Source organism: Orbicella faveolata, unplaced genomic scaffold, assembly GCF_042242905.1.
Source record: "Orbicella faveolata isolate gen_17 unplaced genomic scaffold, um_ofav_v1 contig_36, whole genome shotgun sequence".
Classification (NCBI taxonomy): domain Eukaryota; kingdom Metazoa; phylum Cnidaria; class Anthozoa; order Scleractinia; family Merulinidae; genus Orbicella; species Orbicella faveolata.
The window spans coordinates 2,554,077-2,567,312 of NW_028301565.1; the positions used below are offsets into that span (position 1 = coordinate 2,554,077).

Genomic DNA, 13,236 nt, shown 5'->3' on the forward strand with positions numbered 1-13,236 from the left:
TACTGCTCAGCGGATACCTTGTTTTGACAGCTATAAACCAAGGCTTGGTCTCCATGTTGCCCGACCTCGTCGCGGTGCGTACGCGCCCACGAGCAATACCGCTAGCCATGATTACCTAGAGAAAATCTGTGAGTATGGTGCTCCGTTCTGCGGCCCTTCGGGCCGCCAGAGCTCCGCTACAAATACATCGTGATGGTGAAATACTTCTTGATAGTACGCAGTCAGGGTATCATAGATTGCGGCGATTATTTTTTGCAGTAGGATGAACTGAGAGAAAGTTTTCTTGAATGACGTTTCCGGCTAATTGTCAAATGCCACTTTCCGGCTTGGCGGTTTATGACAATTGAGCTCAACTAATCAGGGTTGGTTGTTAGGCAACAACTCAAAAGCTTCGTTGTTCCATATCATGGCGCGGTTCGACTTCGCGCATCCACGAGTCGCACCCGCATTTATTTTTAATGATGTTCGAACTGGCGAGAAGTGGGAGAGAAGCAGAAAAACTTTCCCAACCTTCCATACAATTTTGCAGTACAGGTCAGAAAGAGGGGAAACCAGCAAAGACGAGGTGAGAATAGAAAGTGAAAAATAGGGAGGAGGTGAAAATAGAAAATAAAAGTAAGCGACGGGAGGGGGGGGGGGGGAGGGGGGAGGGGGAGGGCAAGTGGGAAGTTTAGACACCCTGTCTCCCAACCATTCCCGAGTTATGAGCCGGCAATGAGAATAGAGTGAACTATTCTTGATGAAATATTCCCTTGATTTTCCACCAAAATTCTTCATTAAAAAAACTGTACGACGTTTGGTATACTTGGCAAGTTTATTCTGCTGCTACAACTCACAGAAACCTGTATTTGTATAGTAAAGTTCTCCTAACCCTACTTTTAAACATAAGCTTCAACAGTTTAAATAGGTATTCTCATTTTACTACTTGTCTTGATATCTTCCTGGCAATAAAACGCCACTGGATTCAAATCTTTTAACAGAATTTTCTTCAGTCGCAACAAACTTGAAAACCTAGTTTGCTTGATAATAGTGGCAAAGCAATTCTCTTTTATTTCTGACTAGTCCAGGAGACCAAGAAAGTCAGCCACTTAATTGTCCCTTAGATAATTTCTGTAACTATAAAAATCACCTTAAACACGTTTTCTATTTTCCAAGTTAAGATCTGATAGGAAATTTTTCTCTGTTTTTAGAAATTACATCGCTAAACTGAAAGCTTAAAGTAAATCACGATGCACATCGCACTTGCCCTCTCTTTTCGACATTGGAATACATGTACTAAACCACAACTTTAAAAGCACTTAATTATCATTTTTGGAAGCTTACTGACGAAACTTTTCCTCTGAAAGTTTCAGTTCACCATCTAAATTGATGAAAAACTGAAGAGTGTAGCAAGGGGGGAGGGGAGGGAGGGGAGGGAGTGATGGGGATCCATATCATGTTTCACGGATTTTAACTACGATCATTTAACGTTTTATCACGTTTCGGATCTTTCACATAATTCCGTTGACATCCGGAAAATCACAAACTAAAACCATGATTTTTGTCTTACACATGATAATCGTTTTTAACGAGTAATAGTGTAGCTAGAGAGAGCAACTATGAGAATATGGAATATGCTATGATTCCTCATGAGGAAAACACCCCCACTTATTTCATGTTTCAAGCCAAGGTAATATCCAGTCATGACACAGGAAGTACACCCTTTACATACTCACTTGTATAATAAGTATACTTCTTCGAAGTATACATATGTATGACAAACTGCTATTAACTATTTCCCGTAGTAACAGTAAACTAGCTCACATTTCCACCTATATTTAGAGCAATATCTAATCTTATAGTGTAATCCTGTGATACAAAATGCAGAAGCACTAAACAATTTCAATTTGTGGAATGTTCGTTGCATGGAGTCACACCAAATTGGCCTCAATAACAGATATTTGAGAGAGAAAAAAACACTCTCCATTAAGTAGATATTCAAATAATTTTCCTTACTGACAGATGACTCTCCATAGTAACACTTAACAACATGTCACAGAAAGCTATTCCTATGCATGGCATAAAATTTTTGCCTCATCTTTGAGTACATCTAAAGCTTTTAAACAGAATACCTAGGCTGAAACATCAACAAGCCATCATGGTTGGTATAATTGGGGTGGCTATGTTTATGAGTGATCAAACTCTTCAGTTTGTAAAGAAGAGAAACTAGCTGTAATGACTCTGTTCATTAGGTACATGTTACTGTCCACTGTGCAGTTAGTGAAAGTCCTTCCTAAGCCAAGATTGTACCATTCAGTTATTGTTTAAGTAGATTCTCTTCCTGAGCGTGACAACTGGAGCTGGGCACTGCTTGTAACCCTGCCTGGTGAATGCGTCGGACACTTCATCATTTACCTTTACCATCATGGTCATAACATCAAACCTCTCGCAATACTTTCGGAACACTTCACAGAGCTTTGAAACATACCAGGAACCATGCACCTGGCTCCGCCAGCTAACATAACCTGATGATGATCAATTGCAAAAAAGTTAGACAGCAATGATTCTAAGTCAAGCCTCTGCCAAGCAGCCTCTCCTGGGGACTGGGCAAGAGGCTGCTTAATATTTGGTGGTGGAACAAAAGGCATTCAAGTGTGGTGTCAACTTTATTTTGTTGAGGTGTAAAGCACAAAAATAAACAAAAAAACAAACAAAACAAAACTAAACAGAACAAAAAAACACACACAATTGCACTAGAAAGAACTTCAAAATAGGTTTATAAATTTATGTGAACAAAAATAGCAAAAGTAAAAAACCAAGTACAAAACAAAAGCAAACTGAGCCAATAGAAGAAGCTGGTAGAAAAACAATATGACGTAAAACACTACAAAATGAGGAATTTAAGTAAGTGCTATGTTGGGACTCGTGTACATACACTGTATAATACATATACACTCAAGTAGTATTACACTAGTATACTATTTTTTTTTTTTTTAAAAGTGCACACTTCACAGCACTTCACTTACATGTAATATGCTTTTCATTTTATCAGTTTCACTTTCAGTAAGCAAGGAAAAACCAAACCATGTTCCTGCTGATTACTTCCAATAGACTTAAATGTAGTAAGGTGACACAAAATGTGTCTATTACTGTGTAAGCCCTGTTAAGGGAGCTTCTTTTAATAAAATGCATGTATGTCTCCAAAAGGTCACAAACAAAATTGTAGAGTCATTCTTAATGTAATCCTATGTCAACTCTGGGGCTTGAAGAGTTCCTAAAAAGAGCCACAAACATAAACTGTTTACCTGGAGGAGTGGCATAGCCAAGGAGAAAGTGGCTTTCATTTGGCTCTGCATTATGCCTCATTGCATCCTCGGGATTGCTTTCCACTGCATCTGTTTCAAACCGTGCTCCTCTATCACGATCTAGCCCTCTGCAAGCCTGGATAAAGAACAGTTTAGGTTTATGGGCGAGAGAAGGACATGCCACGCCCTTAAACATGGATGTGATATCTTTGATCTCTACCAGTGTGCTGTCTGTGCCATAGATCCCTCCATTAGCTCCGTGGCTGAGTAGGCAGCACACAAAGCAGTCAAAGTTCCTGTGATCCATAGTCGAAATACCTCTCAGAACATCATAGATATCTTCTGACTCAAGGTCTGCCCTCACAATTACTTCGAAATTCAAAAACTCCCACAACTCACGAAGGTGCTTTACATCCTTTTCATTCCCTTGCCGATCTCTCAAGTCTGGATTTCCTTGAAAGTGCTCATTGCTTATAATCAGTGCAATGCCACGCGGACGATTTGTCATGGGGTATGAAGGCATTGCTTCTTCCTCATCCACTCCTAATTGTTGCATGGGTGCAAGGATTTCTGCTGGATTGGGCATGGCCTGAACAGGGTATCGTGGCTCCACATTTCCAGCATCTGAAGTTTGAGCTCTGCTGAAGAAGCTTGGAGACAGCAAAGGCACAGCTGGTGGCCTGGACTCACCCATCTGGTGCATTGTGGGCTGTTTCCCTGTCACTAATGGTCTACCTGATGGTGGCGTTACGACCATTTGGCGTTGGTTGTTGATTTGCATTGGAGGGGGCTGATCATCACTAGTACTGGGAGATACACCCCCTAAAATTAAAATTCCAAAGTATCAACTTATAAAGTGTACTGTAAAAACATTTTATTATACTATTGCAAAATGTTACAGTAGCATTTACCTTTCTAGATCACTTTTTGAATTTTCTGAAATGTGCTGTTTATTTTCCAATCATGTGTAAAAACATTTAATTTTCAACTGATGAAGGTGTAGGCACTAAAAGTTGTTGCATATTATTTAAGTAATTGAAAATATCCAGTGTCAAGTGGTTTTCTCACGATGTCATCCATCTCTTAATGTTTGATGGTTGCTCCATTTTTTCACATAAATTGAAAACCACTTTTATATTAAAGTTACATGTATTTCCTTTGTTTTCAGCTATCAACAAGGCCCCATTAGGGGGATCTAAGTATCCCACATCTGTTTAATTTTGGCCTTTATTTCCTGTATCCCGAAAACCCCTTATGGGACCTAAACAATGGTAATTTCAAAATAGACATAAAAGAAACTGAAAAAAAAAATTAAATAAAAAATAAAAGCAAACTGGTTTAATAACTTTCAAACTAAGAACAAATCTACGTGCATGAAAAGCGAACTTCAATCAAATGAACATACCCTCTGATTGAAATTTCTTCACCTTCTCTGCCAAGTCACGGCGATGTATTTCTTGGAGCATGTCTGCTAGGTGATCCAGTTTGCATGGCCCAAGATTTCCTTGTTGGATCATATACTTGAACAGATCCTTTCCATTCTGAACTTTTTCCTCTATGCCATCTGCAATAAGTCATTCAACAACTAAGTTCAGAATAAAATGACAATGACACACTTAGTTGTCATTCAACAACTAAGTGTGTCACATATAAGTCACTTACCACCTAATTATAAGTATCACTTTTTTTCAAGAATTCTTTTCATTGTATAACTTATAACTGGTTGATCATCTGTGCTCAATGTTCATTAATTACATGTATATGGAGGCTTTTAATTGTTACTTAGACAGTAACTGGGTAATGGTTCACAGAAGTCAAATGTAATATAGTGCTTGCATTTCCTACAATTGTTCCCAGCAAAACTTCCAATAAAGGTCTCAAATTTCTGAAATCCTGTTTCAAGCCTACAGTTGATATAGTCACTGAAAAATTAACCTTTAATAATAATAATAATAATAATAATAATAATAATAACATGATATGATATGATATATGATATGATATGATATGTTATTATATGGAGAAGAGTGTTTTACTGGGAACTAAACCACTCGTAGATTCCATACGCCACTTCATCCGGGACCCGAGTGGCGTATTTTCCATATGTCACCTTTGTGAGTGTCATATCGTTCAATGACGTCACGATTCCCGTCTTTTGCTTTTGTTGAATTGGTTTCAATATTTAGTCTCCATATAATAAAAAGAACATTACACGTTGGCTCGAAGATATGAATTTTATGTTCTCGTGGCAAGAACAATATCTCACGAGTGAGCTTCGCATCTCGTGGCTGCAAACGTATTTGGTGAAGAAAAACAAAATTAAAACAACTTAAATGTAAACAGATGTTTCCAGGTTTATTCTTTTCAGCTTAAGTAGTACATGGAAATTAAGCTTCAGAAGGTTCTCCAGTACCTCTCAAGCTGGTTATGTAACTGCTTATGATGGATGTTTCCCTAAGCCGAAGCAGTTTTACTTTGCTGACAAACACCCACAAAAAAAAAATCGATAACCACGTAGTCAATTCTTGTCAGCGTACTTGTTAGTTTCATTTTCAGACTGGTTGGTTACGGTTCAGTTGTTTTGTTATTAAAGAAAGAGTTGGGTAAAGTGAAATATTGCACAATTGAGAATCATCTGTATTTGTGATTAGGACTTTCCGTCTTGACATCATCGACAGGAACTTCAGATACAAGGAAAAATGTGTCTAACATAGATAAAAGAATCACAAACGAAAAAAAAAAGGTACAAGAAAGCAAGAAAAGTGTCTTTCGTGTGCAGTATAATAGTTGATGAGTAATCAATTACATCAATGAGTAATCGATGTCATCGATGAGTAATCAATATGCCACAAAATTTTTGGGCTTCGATTACTCATCGATTACTCATTGATCATCGCCAATAATCAATGACTAATCAGCTGATTACTCATCGATTACTCATTGATTACCAATTGATGTCGTTGATCATCGATTAGTTATGTCTGGAATATATTGATGGGTAATTCCCCCCTCCCCTCCCTCCACCCACTTCCCCTATGCAACCAAGCAGCCTCAGGGAACATGAAGCCACACAGCACACGACTTTTGGATTGCACAATTCCAGTGAAAATGCAACAAGGATATTCTGTGTAGTTGTTATGTCATCAAAAAAGAAAAACATAGTTACCAAAGGAAATACTTCAAGATGCTCGCTTCCTACTTAATATAAAATCACAAACGGAGTTCGGAGGAATAACCATCAGTCTCTAATACAATTCTTTACACTCGTTATTTACAGCACAGTACAGTACAGTATTTCGTTACGGTGTCGATCTGGCACTAATTTACCTTGACCCAATCAACATCTAAAATAATGTTAAAGCAAGTGAGCTACTAGTGACTAACCCGGTAGATTTGCGACAAACTTTAGTGATTCGACGTTGTCCCGTGTTAACTCGTCACTGAGCTTCATCAGGAAAGCTCGATAATTCCTATCAACTGAATTACTTCCCAAGGCGCTCTCCGTTTGCATCGTGACATCTCGTCCACTTGACTGAATCTTGCCAGCTAGATCAGCTCTGCCAATCTGGTTCAGTAAACCCTCTAAGAAGCTCAGATTTTCTGGCCTTATCAATCGCTTCTGAAGCATAATTTGGAACAAGGCACTCGCTTGCGTCGCTTTTTCAAGTTCACCGAGTGGAATGCGTTCATGGCACAAGTGCTTGAGATTTTGAAGGTCCTGGGACCGCATTTCGTTAGAAATCCTGTACAGGAGACGGGTAGTTTCAGCAGAACTATCCATTTTTCATCAGAAAGCGACGAATATTCGAAATTGCCGCTACCTCCTATCTTCTCTAATCTTCTGTTGCCGCCATATTGGCTTTCCGGAAGTATGAGCAGGGAGTGGGTTCCAGACTTGACGTCATTGCACAAAAATAGAGTCATATTTACTTCACTCGGCACTTCAGCCACTTGTTGAAGGAGTTAATTTTTTTTCTTCTATTTAGTGGGTAGGTAACGAAGGAAAAGAAGGACAAATCAAATTTTCCACGATTATTCGAAATACAATTACGCTATGATCAGAGACCGAAGGTCAAGAATTGAACTTCTAGTATGACGTCACGAACTATTTACAATCCCATGAACTCCCGCGCGCCGCGTCCCCTTCTTCCTCTCTACCGTTTTGTCAGCCTCCAGCCGATGCTACCTGGGGTGTCCTAAATTTTCCCTTCTTTAACCCTAGAAATGGTAAGAATTGAATAAAAAGAAGGCAATCCTTAGCTTATTTATTGTCTTACCGTTTCTCTGGTTATATTCTTTACTAAGGGGATGTTAAGATGGCGTAGATATTTAGGGATGAATTCATCGATGTTGGGACACCGATCTGATAGGATTCCTATATTTCTTCGAATAGGGATTCGTTAAAGTAATCAAGAACAAAGCGTATTTCAAGCGTTTCCAGGTCAAATTTAAGAGAAGACGAGGTTAGTTATAATTATTTTGTCTTCGTTATTTTTTTCTACCGGCTATCGATGAGCTGTCTGGTGAAACTGCCTTATATTTAAAAGTCTTAGAAAATTCACGGTCACATGGTGGTTTGTACATTTTCATTTGCAGAGGGTAAAACTGATTATTTTGCCCGCAAACGTCTGGTGACCCAGGATAAGAACAAGTACAACACGCCCAAGTACCGTTTTGTTGTTCGCTTCACTAACAAGGACATAGTTTGCCAGGTTGGTAAAACGATTTCCAGTTTTACATACCACTTGTTGCCCATATTCTTTGTAAACAATGTAGAGATACATATATTTTTAAAAAAGGTGGTTGTTTGATTACGAACTATTTTCTTTTATAACCCACCCACAAATTTTGGTGCGATTTTATTGGTTACTTTATGTCACGTGGTGAAAACTCACAGGACAGTTATCACGCAATAACCCCCACCTGCGTCGATATTTGTCCTCCGATTGCTTCCGTCAAAAAGAAACACAGTCAGCACAAGAGTTTAAAATTTTCCTTTCTCTTATTTTACAAGAAAGGAAACCAAACTTGTTTTGTTGCCGGTCTAGCGATACTGATATTAAATAGCTGGTCGCTAAATGCTGTTCGGGAAAGTACATCAAGTTTTTGATCTAAGGCACATTATGAGAGTTAATTTCACATGACAGCTTGTCAAGTTTTGGTCCAATCACAGTGGAAATAAAGTTAGTTAAACCAATCAAAATTAATGTACTTGCTTGTTTACGTCAATCACATGCATTCGCCATCAGATCACCACTGGCGTTTTTACCATGTTTACAAGCGGTTTAATTGTGATATGAAAGTTAATGGGAGGGTGATAATGTCCTTGGCTGATTGATTGTCCTCAAAGTTTCACATTTGCCCTCGAAGCTTCACTTCTCAGCCAAATATTCACTTTTTGGACAATCTCTCAGGTGTGGACATTATCAGCTGACATACCAGCCGCCTGAAGGGGTTTATTTGCTAATTATACCATGCCACAGAAAATACAGCTGGTCAGATATTATACCGTAAAGCTGTTGTAGACTTGACAGCATTACGTCCAACCTTCCCATCATGCACCATGTGTATGTTGCATTGACTCTGTTATCCACGGTATTTTCTATGGTATGGTGTTGAGTAGTTATGCTATTTGTGAGATGTTCCATGTTATTTAAAACTGGATCATTGGATAATGCAATTTGAGAGTTTTCATTGGCTTAGCCGTCATGGGTTATGAGCCATTTATACTGTGCTCTACAAAGATGGTATGTGCGTGATTTCTATAAGTTGGGGGCATTTTTAATCAAACAATTATTCCACTCGCACTTGTTGGATATGAGATGATTATAGCCAGCTTGTATCCAATGCGCAATCGTGGAATAAGTGTTAAGTATACCACTCGAAAGCGTTGCATAAGCTGTATATCTCAGCTATGCAATAAGAAGTTTGCCACAGCTTCAGACCTATAAAAACACCAGAGGTGTGATGTTCGAAAGACTGATAATGCAATCCCCTAGATAGTGATTTATCTAGTGGATAGTGTTATTCCATTTTTGATGGTTTTGCCATTACTTATCTACTGGGTGATGTAATCAGCTCTTTGAACAGCGCATGCCACCTCTTTTAGTGGTGCAGACTGGGTAATTGCTGCAGTATTCAGAGCTTTACTTATCTTTAATACGCCGGTACTTTGCAGATAGCGTACGCCAAACTTGAAGGAGATGTTATAATATGTGCAGCTTATGCACATGAACTTCCCCGTTATGGCGTCAAGGTCGGGTTGACCAATTATGCTGCAGCGTACTGCACAGGTCTTTTGCTAGCACGTCGTGTAAGTATAGTTCGTCTGTAGTTTTCTCTAATGTATAATCTGATTCAGCTCACAGCTAGAATCATTACGGTTTTGTCTGTTCAAAACTTGATGATTGTGTTCCTTAGAACGAAAGAGTACTATCAACTTTGGTTCCTATGCCAGACTTAAATAATCTACCAGCCTATATCCTGGAGTTAATCAATTAGAATACTGTATTAGTTACGAAAGTTTGTTTTCTAGCATGTCCTGTAGGGTGCAAACATTTTCTAATTTTCTGTGTACCTTGTACATGAGGGAAGTTTTCTCCTTCAAAAAATTCACGGGACAGTTGAAGACTACCCTCAATCTTGTTTTTTGAAGCTGAAAGTTAGAATGTTTTTCTATAAATTTATAATGATTTGTATTTTATCCTTCTGGTTTTGCCATGCAGCTAATTGTGTGCTTTTCCTTATCAGCTGCTCACTAAATTGAAACTGCACGAGATCTACACTGGAACAGAGGAGGTTGATGGAGATGAGTACAATGTTGAAAGTGTTGACGGATCTCCTGGTGCCTTCAGGGCCTTCTTGGATGTGGGGCTGGCTAGGACTACCACTGGGGCAAGGGTGTTTGGTGCTCTGAAAGGAGCTGTTGATGGGGGCCTAGACATCCCTCACAGGTATGGCAGGAAGATAATCACAATCCAAAATTTTGCCTTTTCTCTAGTTAGCTATTTATTTTTCTTGATACAATTGTGGAACATTTCTTAACTTAGGTGGAACATGTAGTCAATTTCTTTTGTTGATATTTTACAGCATGAAGCGTTTCCCTGGCTATGATAGCGAGTCCAAAGAGTTCAGTGCAGAAGTTCACCGTAACCACATCTTTGGACAGAATGTTGCCAAATACATGCAAGAGTTGAAGGATGAAGATGAGGAAACTTACAAGAAGCAGTTCTCTCAATATATCAAGAATGGCATCGAGCCAGATATGGTAATGATGTAATATTATGGTTACATTGTACAATTAAATGATCTCTGTTTATGGACACTTCCAAAGCAGACTCATAGTTCTAGCTCAACCAACAAACAAACACCACATCTTTACCTACCATATAAGTGGAGACCTCCTATTTGAAATTAAAGCAAATCTAACTCTCTATGCTGGATCCCCTGGGTGCATGCTTACAGAATGGTTAACTACACATCTATTACTGACAGTTACAGCTCTCAGACCCAAGTGTACATGTACTTTAACTCAGATGGGAGGCTTAATGTAAGGTCATCTACTTGAATTTCAACTTTTAAAGAGCATTGAAGCGTAGAACTTCCTCTTTTGACTTGCAAGTCTTATTTGTTTAAAGTCAAACTGAAGTTGTAAGATGGTTAAACAACAAAATAAATAAATCAAACACATGTTGTTTTCCCGAGAATTTCTCTTGATGTCTTCCGAGATGAAGTGGAGGGAAACATTGAGATTTTAGGAAAAGCAAAACTACTGTTTCCCAAGGAACCAGTGATTAAGTGTTTTGTTCTATAGCTGTAGTTTGGAGTAACTTAGTTATAAGTCAAGGAGAAGTCAAAGTAACCTATGGTTAGTGGGAGAGTGGGTGACAGTTGCTTAATTAATGCCCATTTAGATTTAGTCGTTGCCACATGGCCATAAATCAACCAATGTGAGTAAGTGTTAGATTCAGTTTAAATCCAGCTTGATAACAATCAGTATTATTACATGTACTGTGTATTTTCTGTCACAGAAAATTCATAGTGAGCTAAACTACTGATTGGGTATTTGTAACAGTGGTTTAACAGATTACAAGCCATCCCTTTTGTGCCAAAAAATGTAAAGATTACGAATGTGGTTGTTTGTTTTCTCATGTAGATTCTGATTTGTGTCCATAGATTGAGGAGATTTACAAGAAGGCTCATGCTGCCATCCGTGAGGATCCTGAGGCGAAACCTGCTCCAAAGAAGGACGTACAACCCAAGCGGTATACTTTGGCTTTAATTTTTGTTCTCTTCACCTCTGTGTTATGTTCCCAGATCAGGAGTGGTGGAGGGTTATTTTACCTTAGGTGATCCCCCTTGGGAAAGAAACAATAAAATAAGGCTAACAAGGAAACGCCCACTAATCAATTTAGGGCCAGAATTTTATTGCCTCTCTTTTATTATTTCTCAGCTAAATCCATCACGTGTTTATTTTTCCCTTTCTAGCCACAAGCATAGCTGTTTCTCAAACTGTGTTATCTTATTTAGGTTCAACCGCAAGAAGATGTCCCTTCAACAACGCAAGGCCCGTGTTGCTCAGAAGAAGGCATACTTCCTAAAGCAGCAGGGTGAAGGTGACGATGATGATGATGACGATGGCAGCGATGACGAATGAGCTAGTTAACCCAATAAATTATCTTCAAAGCACTCTTGTTTGCAGTTGTTATGATTAGGTAGATAACAGTGGCTTAGCTTGTGTAGCAGGCATTCATTATTTTCAAAAGTATGCAAAGGGAATGAAACTGCGAGCTAGTGCGAAAAATAAGGAGCACCTCTTTTTTTGCCCACCCCCTCCCCACCTCTTCCCATTTTTCTCACCCCAGATGTGCCCGTTTGTGTGATTGCTTGCTTGCTTGATCTCCCTCCTGGAAAAGGAAAGGAAGCATCTGCAATGCAGGCTAATTGGCTGTCCAAAGGAGGCCTAAAAGCATACCCTATTGCACCAAGTTTTTGGTCAAAACAAATTTGATTTTTCATTATTTTGCATTTGGTGTCATGAACAGAAAAAGGTTTCTGAAAAATTAAATGTCAATTCCTGTTGATTAAAAATTCAAACCAAATTTTCTTTAGATGCGCAAATATTTTAGCTTTGGATCATCACATACTCTTTTTACATATTCGTATACAATGGTGGTCAGTCCATTTTTTGACAACTGATCAAATTTGAATGATTCAATCAAAACAAAGGGTCTGTTATCTGTACCAAACTGTCAGTTCTTGTGTTAAATGTTTGGTCAGGGCAACAAAACCATGAAAATTAGATGTCTTTTGAAAAGTATGCAAAATTACAAAAATTGGCAACAAGAATGATGAACTATCATCCTGTACTACCAGAATTTCAAAGATGTGAAAATTACTTGCCATATGATAAATTTACCTCTTATTACTATTAGTCCAGTTCACAGAAAATGTATCTGGATTATTGACCAAGTGCATGGTCAAGATGGCTGGATATTGAAGTTCTCTTTTGGCGAGTTTAACCCTTTGAGTACCAAACTTTCGCCAAAAAATACCGTTTTTAACCGTTTAGTCAGGTTTTTTAGCTGCCATGACGCTAAATAGGCCTAAGTTTTGCTAAGAAAGCTTTTTTTTTTACTGAATGGAGAGATTTTTCGAGGATTAGGTACGAAATTGAGCAAAATTTCAATTCTGGGCATGCACATAAGCCAAAATTTGGGCTTCTGCACATTATGCCATTAACCGTTCCCAATTTCGTTTGTTGCCCCTTTCCTTTCTGCTTTTCTCTGCCCTTTTACACTGGCTACCTTTTGCATCGTATGTTCTTTCCGGCTGCCGTGAAAAGTTGGATGTTAATTACGGGCGAAGCCTAGAAATGGACCTTGATCAATCATAGGCGTAGTGGACCATTTTACCACCGTTTTTGCACCAAAACTGGTAACGTTTTTCGATT

General features: G+C 38.7%; 2 protein-coding genes across 2 annotated transcripts; one reads left to right on the forward strand and one right to left on the reverse strand.

The window, feature by feature from the left end:
* Positions 1 to 795: 795 nt before the first annotated feature.
* On the reverse strand, positions 796 to 7,167 carry LOC110058163 (caspase-8-like). Its single transcript, XM_020764746.2, has 4 exons — positions 6,669 to 7,167; positions 4,690 to 4,848; positions 3,285 to 4,106; positions 796 to 2,504 (listed from the first exon to the last, which is right to left on the reverse strand). The coding sequence occupies exons 1-4, from the start codon at positions 7,063 to 7,065 to the stop codon at positions 2,293 to 2,295; spliced, it is 1,590 nt and encodes a 529-aa protein (XP_020620405.1). The 5' UTR covers positions 7,066 to 7,167; the 3' UTR covers positions 796 to 2,292.
* Positions 7,168 to 7,411: 244 nt separating this feature from the next.
* LOC110058410 (large ribosomal subunit protein uL18-like) lies at positions 7,412 to 11,972 on the forward strand. The gene is made up of 8 exons (XM_089275480.1): positions 7,412 to 7,511; positions 7,678 to 7,747; positions 7,881 to 7,996; positions 9,463 to 9,597; positions 10,035 to 10,237; positions 10,374 to 10,551; positions 11,460 to 11,548; positions 11,814 to 11,972. The coding sequence occupies exons 1-8, from the start codon at positions 7,509 to 7,511 to the stop codon at positions 11,938 to 11,940; spliced, it is 921 nt and encodes a 306-aa protein (XP_089131606.1). The 5' UTR covers positions 7,412 to 7,508; the 3' UTR covers positions 11,941 to 11,972.
* Positions 11,973 to 13,236: the final 1,264 nt, after the last annotated feature.